Source organism: Anticarsia gemmatalis, chromosome 18 (assembly GCF_050436995.1).
Source record: "Anticarsia gemmatalis isolate Benzon Research Colony breed Stoneville strain chromosome 18, ilAntGemm2 primary, whole genome shotgun sequence".
NCBI lineage: Eukaryota > Metazoa > Arthropoda > Insecta > Lepidoptera > Erebidae > Anticarsia > Anticarsia gemmatalis.
The window spans coordinates 6,162,826-6,173,887 of NC_134762.1; the positions used below are offsets into that span (position 1 = coordinate 6,162,826).

Genomic DNA, 11,062 nt, shown 5'->3' on the forward strand with positions numbered 1-11,062 from the left:
CTATTTAGATGGTTTATTTACACCAAGCGGCTTCAGGCGCCTGTGTAATTACAGCTCGTGTGTACTTAACTACACTATGCTGTATCTAGATGTGAATGTGGCCATTTTATTAGCAATATGCAGGATATTATAATGAAACAAGATAATTATTATTATTATAAAAATATATTTCCAAAGCTACTTAAAAATAATTATCATTAACAACATCACTATTTGGGAAATAGTGAAAATATTGTGTTCAAAGACAACATTTATTTAATAATATAAACAGTAATAATAATATCTAATATACCAATGAATAGAAAAAGGATTTTTACAGGTTAAATTTAATAGGTCCTCTGAGTGAAACAATAACAAATTGTAAAAGCACATACTTTTGATGTAGTAATATTGTACAAGTTTTATCACCAAAACATAAATCAGGCTTACAATTTGTATGAACTGAGGTTTCGTGTATAAAGAAAATACTGTAGAACAAAATGTTTTAATGTTTCTTACTCTTTGTATTATTAAGATATGTAACAAAAATACTGAGATAATTAAATATAATAATATACATACATAGAATATGAAGCATAAATCAGGCTTACAATTTGTATGAACTGAGGTTTCGTGTATAAAGAAAATACTGTAGAACAAAATGTTTTAATGTTTCTTACTCTTTGTATTATTAAGATATGTAACAAAAATACTGAGATAATTAAATATAATAATATACATACATAGAATATGAAGCTGGTCAGTAAATAACTTTAAAGGCGCAATGGTGGCATGAACTATATTCATCATCCATCTGTTTCTTTCTATATTCATCATTCAGCCATCTGTTTGTATATTTGTCAAAATAATTTATTAGATAATATCTTGTATTTGAGCTATGAGTAAATGAAACATGACAGATATGCACACAAATTAACAAGGGTCACCATGCTTTAAGAATATTTTTGTTTACAATACAGTATATAGATATAGAATACATTTTAGTATTTAGGCCCTCTTATAGTGAAACATGACAAAGTCTATGTAGAAACTGGAAGTCATTTTAAATTTAAATACTTTTTTACAAGTTTATTTATTTTCTACGAAAACCGTTATACTTTTAATGTCAATGATCTGATATAAAAGGGCCACTGCAATTCATTACTATTTTTATTAATTCAAATAATGCTAGCACTAGTTACAGTGTAGCATTCCTAACTAACGATTAAAACTAAACTTTACACTCACTGCACAGAGTCCATAATTCGAATTACGCGATTTATAGTTTATTATGATTGTAATGTTATCTGGGTACGAAATATAACAAGTCTATGAGATATAAGATATTATGAAAACCACGAACAAAATAAAACAGTCTACAAAACTTCTATCTTTAACAGTTGGTACGCTGAAACCGATACTTTGTCTGAAAGTCTCAATCTTTCATGATGATAGACGAATTTGCAATGATATCACTTTCCAATAAATTGTCCAACAGCCAGCATTGGACATACTTACATACTCACTATAGAAAATATAGTGAGAGGAGAGGATCTGAAGATAGACGGCATTTACTAACCATAGACAAAATTAAATTCGAGACATATTTCTATAGAAATCGAATGGTAAGTGAAACTAGCGGGTACCACAGATAACATTATTCGCAAGCCACACTAGAGGCATGATTATCGCCAATATCATTGTTTCCCGCGCTTGCCGGGCGGCTTCTGAAGCTGGAAGCCGCTAGTAGAGTCCGTCTGCGCGGCGCCGAACCCGCTAATGTTCAGTGATGTGTTGAAACTTGCCTGGCTTTGCGGTTGCCATGTAGGTCCTAGGAAATAAATTATATTTATCATTTTGTTAAGGAGAGCGCTAGTGTCTGACGCCACCTGACCAATTTGAGTTAAAAATAATTGTTTTATACAAATAAACCAAACTTTAATAACATATCTGTTATCATCTATATGGTTGTGGTTGTATTGATAGTCATTTATATGAGTAACCCCCAGTTTCTGAGGTACATTTAACGGTAGTTTATCTATTCAATAGCGTCAAAACTCACACAAAAAAACGCTATTGAATAGATAAACTACCGCTAAATGTACTCAGAAACCGGGGGTAATAGATGCATTTTTACCAGTTGTGTCTGCAGTAGGGAACGGCGATAGAGCACTGCCGACGTACGTAAACGGTGTAGGTCCAGCTAAATGTTGTAAATTGCCTGCAAACGAAAAAAAATACGTTTAGTTATAGGTTTATGTTCTTCGAATTAAACTTTCATTAACATACTTAGCCTTCTATTTTTACTACTGATTACAATATTACCTAATGCCGCCCTAGGGTCGGAGAGCACTGCGCTGCCCAGTCCATGGCTGACGTCTGCAAGAGCTCCAGACTTCATCTTCTTTCTGTTCGTCTCCGCGTCGCGAAGTATCTGGTCTAGGCTCGTGCTAGCTGCAAATGTTATAAATATATCTTTATCTTTTTATTTTGAGACATAAAATCGCCTTTGTATCGGCAAATTCTGCACTATAAAAATAATGTCTTAGCCGATATCCAGCTATGGTCGTTAAGTTCATTGACACTGGCCAACTGCGCAGGACTTTATTACTACCGATCAAGCCACAAAGGCACTATAATGGTAGTACTAATACTATAGATTCGTTTGATTAAAAACTAGTCCATTCGGTAAATCTTTTAGGTTATGATGTTATGGGGACAATTTAACCTTTTTAATATCCATCTTAATTAATACGTATGTTCGTAACACCAATGAAATATTTAGATAAATAGATAAAACCCGAGTAAACTTACTGTTAGGCGCGTCAAACACATTGGTAGGATCTTTGAGAACGTATTTGCGCAGGTTGAGGTATTGTTCCTTCTGAGCTTCGACTTGCGTGTGAACGGCTTGCAGACGACCGGCTAACGCTACTAACGACTCGTGCATGCGACGTATACCCAGAGTTAATTCTGAAAGACAAAGCAAAGATTGATAAACTAAGACAGCGCAAAGTATGTGTTACGCTAAATTTCTGTACTGAATATACACCTGTATTATAATTATGGTATGACGAGTGATCTACATGTTAAGTTGTAGGTGACATTTACCTAAGCTGCCAGTAATAACAATAGACTGTCCGCGCCATGTTAGGCAAAAACATAACATACTGACTCAATTTTAGGTCTTGTTTGTAGTCAGTCGAGTTATTTAAAATGTGTATGTAAAATAAGTACCTTGTTCAGAAAGTAGTTTAGGAGACGACTGCATTTGTTTATCAGCGACATCCATCTGCCTGCGGAATGTAATGAGTTGCTGCTCCAGTTCTGATATCAAGTCCTTTACGTATTGCGGTGGGGCTGTGCCTTCTAACTCCAGGCCTAAAAACAAAAAATACAAATTATAGTTATGTTGTGCTACAATACTTTTGTCAAAGATATTTCCACGCCATGTTCTTTTCCCATTTTTCGCCATTTTCCATTCCATTAAATGAAATTATATGGTATGATCAATTAAGATACTAATTTGCCAGAAAAGGTAACTTCTATACTAGTCATTGCGTAACATGCACCATAGGAAATTTTATGATGCTTATTACATCCTAATTTGATTTCATATTTGACCTATGTTGTCACATAATATATAATGTACATACCGGGTGAGGTATAGTCCCTGGTGGCAGCTTCAGCAGCGGCGAGTGCAGCGGCGGCGGCAGCCCTCAGACGTCGCGAGTGTGCGCGCGCGCGGGACACCTCGCCGCCCAGAGATACCACCGCGCGGAGAGTTGACTCTGCTTCACGAGACACCTGCAAATGTACACCATCAATGTATTATTATTGTACATCCAGATAGGTGAAAGAACAGCCGTGACAGGTGTGTACTACCGTTGTCATGGGCACGCTAAAATGCTCAAATCCACCAAGTGTTCTAAAAGAACCATTCCATATTATTATAGAGTTGGTCAAATGACCAAAAGATGGTCTCTTGTACAAAACTAATTTACTCTCTGCATTCTATGAATTATTCCTAGCATTCAGTCCTCATCAAATTGAAACTTTTTGAATAATATTAGTGTTTTACCTTATGTAGAGGCTTGATTGACACCCTCATCACTTCAGAACTCAGAGACTTCTGCTTCTTTACAAACTCTTTGAAAGAATCCACTGTTGTTGAGATTTCATTAGGCAGTTTATTTTGTTTCGGAGGTTCACCTGTAACATAAACACATAAATTAAATCACACCCTTTACCGACACATTTTAGTCACATAACTCTGAATATAGCTCCTTATGTCTACTTAAAATAGATAGTTATATATATACTTAAAATATGAAAGAGAATAGCACTAAAATTCACTGAATTAAAAATTATGTCTGTACTATAGAGATATGCTAGTTGTGGAATATCTAAGTGGTCTTGCAGATAAACACATTGCTGTTTGTTCATAATGAACTAAGGTATTAAAATAAGCTTACTTTTAGCATCTGTTGTAGTACTTGTAGCTCCTATTCCACTTGTAGTTGGGGCTACACCACCTAAGCCGAAACTTGGAGTTGCTGTAAATAGAAAAAAATATTTATTTGATTAATTAGTATTTTTAGTTAGCTTTTCGTGCCAGCCAGTAGAAGCTTATTGTCTTTAGTATGCAGGTCTTCTTTCTTGTTTTTATAGAAATTAAAAATAAATAAATAAAACTTAAAGAATAATCGAAACAGAAAGAAAAAAAGTAATAAAACTGAAAGAAATGTAAACTGTTTGGAGGTATTTAACTTTTTGGATGTTATTTTATTGTTTGATATTTCGTCAATCAGATAGATTTTTCATATCTTACATACCCGAAATAGATGGTAGTGTACCAGTAACTGACGTAGTTCCCAATTTGGCACCTGAAAGTTAATTGGATAAGAGTGTTTTTGAATATTTTTTGTTTTCACAATATCCCTTTCACCCAACTGCGCAATGCAAAGGAAGGTTATTATCATTTACATCAATTTTTAAGGGACTCGACTTGGTGTAGTAAATATGTAATTAAGACAGGAAATAATAAAACAAAAATAAATAAATAAGAATTGATGAATGAAGTTACATAATAAAACAAAAAAATCTAGTATGCTTAATGCTTATGTACAACCTGTAAATTCAAAAATATATTTAGGCACTAATGTATAATATTATTATGTATTATGATCATCTAATAAATTCTTATATCTCTACTGTTACTTCATTTATTCATAGTACTGTTTCATAAATGTCAAACAACTTTTTCTGGCTAAAGAGTTGACTTTGTTACTTCTAGTGCAAAGTGATTTTACAAACCACTACTGAAAGATTATAAACACTATACAAAGGCAGTCTCACCGCAACTGGGTGTGATAATAGAATAGCAATCTCTTTTGCTGCTCATAATCTTATATCCACACTCCAGGTCACAGTTAATAGGACTGAGGTCGAAGTTAGGTCTAGGTGCCAGCATAGTGGTGGGAGTCATCATTTGAAATGTCTGAGTGACTGGGATGAAAGGACCACGGAAAGGTGAGCTTGGAGTTGGGAACATATTGGACTGGAAAAGAGAAATTAGTAGGATCTAAGTACCAACAATGTTTCATCAGAATATTTCAGCATTTGCGTAACAATTGTGTAGTTTTTATTATCCTTTCTAGTTTGTTCAACTTAAGATTTCTCTCAGCATTAGTGTTATCTCATTTGTATAGGATTAAACACCCCACCTCTTATTTTTGTCCTGAAATACCGTCATTCGAAAAAGTAAAGAGGGAACAGACTAGATTCTAGACAAAATTGGAGAACAACTTACAGGTTCTATTATTAAGTCAGTATAGTAGAGACAAGATCCTTTCAGTAGCAACTAATTTGTAATATAAATATATATTGGTAGTACCTACAAATTTTTTCAGATAATTATATTTGTCTTACCAAAAAGGCTGGTAGATGTGGTAGCAGTGCTCGTAGAGCCGAATAGACCGAACCCAGTGCTCTGAGTTGAGGCGGCACCAAAACCAAAACTTCCACCAAGACCTGGTGCTGCTGTAGTGGCAGTTGGAGCTCCAAATGTTAATCCTGGCAATACATATGTAAAAATATATGATTAGCATAGATTTGCAATTTATAAATCAAATTGTGTTCTCAGTTCTACTTAGTTTCCCAAAAATGTTTGATGATATTTAAAGTATTCTTTCCAGAGATAATGTGCCTTTATAATATCATTGTTGGTCTCCTTTGGCAGTTTTTAGCATAATTTCATAAAATGTATGTTTTTAATGGTCAAAGATCTTTTAGCATATACAGAAACATTCTGCAAACTCAATTTAATGCCCTTAGCAAAAGATATTGATTGTGAAAAACAGTATTTTTTGGATTTAGAAAATATTTAATAACAGTGACAGAAAGATAGTTAACCTGTGCCAGGAGTTGAAGTATTACTGCCGGTACCGAAGTTGAGGCCTCCAGCACCGAGACCAGTGGTGCCCAGGCCAGTAGTGCCAAAAGATGGGGTGGTTGTGGCACCAAATGTGGGTGCAGCACTAGCCCCTAATGCTGGTGTTGCAGTTGCCCCTACAATGTGCATATTATTATAATTAGGAGTATTATGACTGTGTCCAGGAACTATTATCATATTGATTAATTTACATTATTTTTACAATTAGAATATGTGCTTTCAGGGTCTCAAGAACTGCAGAAAACTTTAGAATCACATACAAGTTTTGAGACACATTTTGTAACATCTAATGTTTAAACATGATCGGCTTTTTACTTCGCAAAGATAAAGAAAAACGAAGCATTCATACAGACATGCCGACAAAATGACTAGAAATAACCATTTAGAATCTAGTATGCATCTTACCAAAAGCAGGTGTAGCAGTAGCTCCAAACGCAGGTGTGGCAGTGCCAAAGGCCGGGGCCGTTGATGTGGCTCCAAAAGCTGGCGTGCCAGTGCCAAACGCTGGGGTTGTGGTGCCAAACGCAGGAGTTGCGGTTGCTCCAAAACCAGGCAGAGCAGTACTTGTCTGCTGCTGCTGCTGCTGGTCAGGCTGAGGGGCTCCAAACAAACCCGTGGAGGCTTGAGGTGTTGACGTTAACCCAAACCCGGTCGTCGCCGGCCTACAAAATTAAATAATATGTCACAAAACCTTGAAATTTGAATTTGACAGATGTAAAATGAGGTTATGATCAAAAACATTTTTACACTTTTACGAATCAACAATATACTGAAACCTTATTTCCACATACTTTTTGGTTTTCTTAAATCTATAACGTAAGTTTGTCACTCAAGGAGGAGTTTATTTAAAGTTTTGTATTGAAGATCTGAACTTACTTGTTAGCGCCAAAATTGAAGCCTGTGAGACCTGTAGTTGCCGGGGCACTCGACGGAGTGCCAAATGAAAACGACATTTTGTTCTAAACCAATTAATTATACCACAGTTCACTGTTTCACTTAGATTTTTTAAATAAATGTTACTTTGAGGCGGTTACAAAAGTACGGTCATTCCTGTGATAGGAAAACAGAGAAGACAGATAGTACAGATACACAACTTCCCATAGATAAAAAATATTCTCCGTTTCGTTTAACAATAACGCCATATGCATACTAGTCCCAGTTTACGTCTTATATGGGGAAAAAATAATGTAATAATCATGGTTTATCTTCCACAGTAGTTTTCTTAATAAATACTCTACGCTCTAGGTTTTTTAAAAAAGATCACAGATGACGATGCTTTCTTTAGTCAGTCATTTGTCAATATTGTAACATCTTTGTATTTTCAGTTAAATATTTGCAAATTAGTTAACAAAATGAATCACTTTGCTTGGGGTGGAACCTTGCACAAATCTTGTAAAGTGGTTTTCAAAACTACTCCAGTGGCTAAAGACGCTTTGACTTGGGTAACAGCTTATCCTGGATCTGCTACTGTAAGAGAAAAACTACCACCGGTGTGTGCTCCAGAGTCTATAATGAAAAGACTAGTCACAGGAACTTTTAGAGTAGAAGCAGGTCTGTCGAAAACTGCTAAAGATCATATTATTTCTTCTTTCTAATAATGTAACGACATTGTCGCTTTTCGAATTTGTGAGAAAAAATAAACAATAAATATTTATTTTGTGGTCATTATTTCTCTCGTTGTATTGGACCAAATAACTAGAATGGTGATTGAGACAGTCCGGTGCTATCAAAAAGCTAGAGGTATGTAAAATGACTTCGACTAATGCAAACCAATAATATTAAGAAGAAGTGAACGTAAAGGTTAAAGGACAAATAAGCGAAAGTATGGACACAAAGATACAAGAACCATAAGTCAGTATAGTACAAAGAAGAGAAGGAGCAGAAATACATAAAGAACAGACAGAGAACTGAAAGAAGAGAATAGAAAAAAGTAAAAGGAGTAAGATAGTAAGATAAAAAGTTAAAAATCTCTAAATAAAAGTTAAGAATCTCTTTTACAGAAAAAGGTATAATAGTAGGTGACTGATTTATCATCTTTGCCTTGATTTAATTCCACACATTATGGGCTCGGCATACCATGTGACCTTCCAGAACGTATCTACCTATTTAAACAACGATATCACTGCCAATTAATAGTTAAACTCAAAATGAAAACAAGCCGATGCTTTATAGGTAGGTAGGTACTTACTTATAGTTGACATAGATTTTAACGAGCTTGTTTCTCTTTATTTACTCAGTCTACGATTGTGGTCGCAATCCAAGTTGATTTTAGGTTCTGCTATCTATTCCAGTTATTACAGGCGTACAAACACTAGCGAAACAAACGGATCGATAAGCATTTAACCCCAAGACAAAGCCTTATAATATCGAAGTTTGATTTTCCACGATTCATTACGATTTCAATCCGAAGGCAAACCGGAGGGTCTTGAGTGCTGTCCAAGTTTAATTGACTTTCAAGATTTTTAATTACAAACTCTAGAAAAGATACACCGGCGAACTTTGTAGGTAGACGAGGACGCATTCGGGGCTATTGTTTGATGTTGATGAGCATTTTGTGAATAGTTTTACATTAATAATCTTTGCATATTAAACATCTAGTAAAGTTATTAAAATATGCAATTAGTAACCTTAATTTTAGGGCACTCATTTTGTTATTTAAGCAAACATTATAAAATAACTTTGGCCAGGATTTTTTCTCATGAAAGTATAGAGTCACAAGTTCTCGATTATTCGCAACTAACGATGACCGACAGCCTCCCTTTGTCGTCGCATCAGTTGCATGTACCTACATATTATGTACAATTTCCCTGTGTAGAGGGCGGTAGTGCCCATGTAAATATGCAGAGGGCGCCTCGTATTTCCAAATTTACCAATATCACTTCCGCGAATTTCACCGATAGATATTAGCTGACTAGCAACAGCACAGCGCTTGTTTTCACCGAAATTACTATTAGTATAAAGTGCTGTATACTTGCATAAAATTCTGTCTTCATTTAAATTATATTAAGTAGATAACTGGCCACCTTGTCGTCCCCTAGAATCCGAAGGTGATTCTGTATGTAACTTATCATCGATAAAGTCATATTTGGCAGTCCATGCAACATTACATGTACCTATCTTAACAAGTTCCACCCTATTATTAATAAGTCACTAGCGTTATAATCAGATGCAAAGATTCGTCCCTGCCCGTCAGCCATTTGCAAAGAAAATTTTACAATTTCGAAAGAAAAAGTTAAGAAATATTTTATTCTACCAGTCGACCAGTTTTTAATGAACAAAGTTTTCTTATGTTTATCTAGTTTAATTAGTGCATTGTTCTTCGTTCAAGTGCACTTTTAATGATTTCAAACAACTTTGTAGTAAAATGTTTGCCACTGTTTAATTAACTACCGTTTTGCTATTCAGTTCAGGCAACGAGTGACTTGATGGAATTCTTATTAAAGTTATAACGTGAGCATTGTAGGTAGTAGTTGTCTAATTATGTATTTTAGTGACGTAACATTTAAGTACTGAAATATGTGGGATATTTTTGATACTTGTTCATAAATCTTCTCAATCGTAATACATAGGCTTCACATATACACAATATCTTGTTTATTTTACTCGAAGGTGTAGGAAATACATTTCACTATTTATAATGTCAATTTCATTTGTTAGGTTGCGAGCCATATTAACCTACTGGGCACGTTACCAAACTCAGGGTTAGTTATAAGTTCTTATTCTAATATAAATTACCTATAGCACTTTGCCTGTCCCTGAAAGCGAACCCAGGACCTCTGCACGGCAAGTCGCACAGACTACCGACTGCACGACGGAGGCGCTGATGACATTTAATAGAAATGTGTATTGTAGAGACACACAAATTCATCTATTTCCACTAACATAAACAACAAACAAAAATCTACTCAAGTACTAAAATCGCCCTCTAAAACGTACGCTAAAAGGAATAAGTGAGTACATAATATACGTTAGCACTTAGTAACATAAACAAGTCTCAATAAGCCTCCCTTCCCGCCTAATCTAAAAAGCTAACAATCTTATTATAAGTGCATCCTGGTCACGCATCGATCGCACACACACATACACAAACCTGCGTCGAGACTGAACAAATAAAACAAAATGCAACCCCCATCCCCCTTTAGTCTAGTCACTAGACAACAAAGGGTGGCCATACAAAATTATCAAACGACACATTCAAAGCAAAATAATCCATAACACTTTCGTAATAAAGTTTATATTGTAAGCAAACATTTGTATGGTGTTGTCAGGAAGTGGTGTGTTAAGAGAAGTTTAGAGTTAATAGCGTTTACAGATTTTACGGTAGAAATGTCGCAAGTACCTCTTTTGTAATTCCTAGGTATTTTTATGTAATGAGTTTGAAGATAAAAATATTGTTTCTCTACTCTCTGCGATGTTCCCGGTCCCTTTGATTAAACCTTTTAATTTGTTGTCAGTCGCACAAAGTATTTTTTATTCGAGTGGACTTAAAGCTCGCTCGTTAGTTTGCTCTATCATGTTATTGTGTAAGTATTTTATAATAGGTTTTAGTTCTCTGTGTTAGTGAAACTTTTACACAGAGGTATTGTTATAAACTCGTGTTTTGAACTGCAGTCGAGCTTAAATTATTGT

The 11,062-nt window shown here is 35.0% G+C and overlaps 1 protein-coding gene across 1 annotated transcript; it reads right to left on the reverse strand.

Moving 5' to 3' along the window:
• Nucleotides 1-296: 296 nt before the first annotated feature.
• Nup58 (nuclear pore complex protein Nup58) lies at nucleotides 297-7,517 on the reverse strand. Its single transcript, XM_076125840.1, has 13 exons — nucleotides 7,310-7,517; nucleotides 6,839-7,095; nucleotides 6,394-6,549; nucleotides 5,911-6,054; nucleotides 4,815-4,865; nucleotides 4,455-4,535; nucleotides 4,061-4,191; nucleotides 3,636-3,786; nucleotides 3,217-3,360; nucleotides 2,794-2,952; nucleotides 2,305-2,433; nucleotides 2,117-2,200; nucleotides 297-1,810 (listed from the first exon to the last, which is right to left on the reverse strand). Exons 1-13 carry the CDS (start codon nucleotides 7,384-7,386, stop codon nucleotides 1,677-1,679), a joined length of 1,698 nt encoding a protein of 565 aa, XP_075981955.1. The 5' UTR covers nucleotides 7,387-7,517; the 3' UTR covers nucleotides 297-1,676.
• Between the last annotated feature and the right edge of the window lie 3,545 nt (nucleotides 7,518-11,062).

What these genes read in the sequence shown, in the direction of transcription:
- Nup58 (XM_076125840.1), bottom strand. Translation starts at nt 7,386, where the DNA reads ATGTCGTTTTCATTTGGCACTCCGTCGAGTGCCCCGGCAACTACAGGT. An exon ending in CACATCTACCAGCCTTTTTG is followed by an intron (nt 4,866 to 5,910) that starts GTAAGACAAATA and finishes ATTAACTTTCAG; the next exon opens with GTGCCAAATTGGGAACTACG. An exon ending in TACACTACCATCTATTTCGG is followed by an intron (nt 4,536 to 4,814) that starts GTATGTAAGATA and finishes TTCTATTTACAG; the next exon opens with CAACTCCAAGTTTCGGCTTA.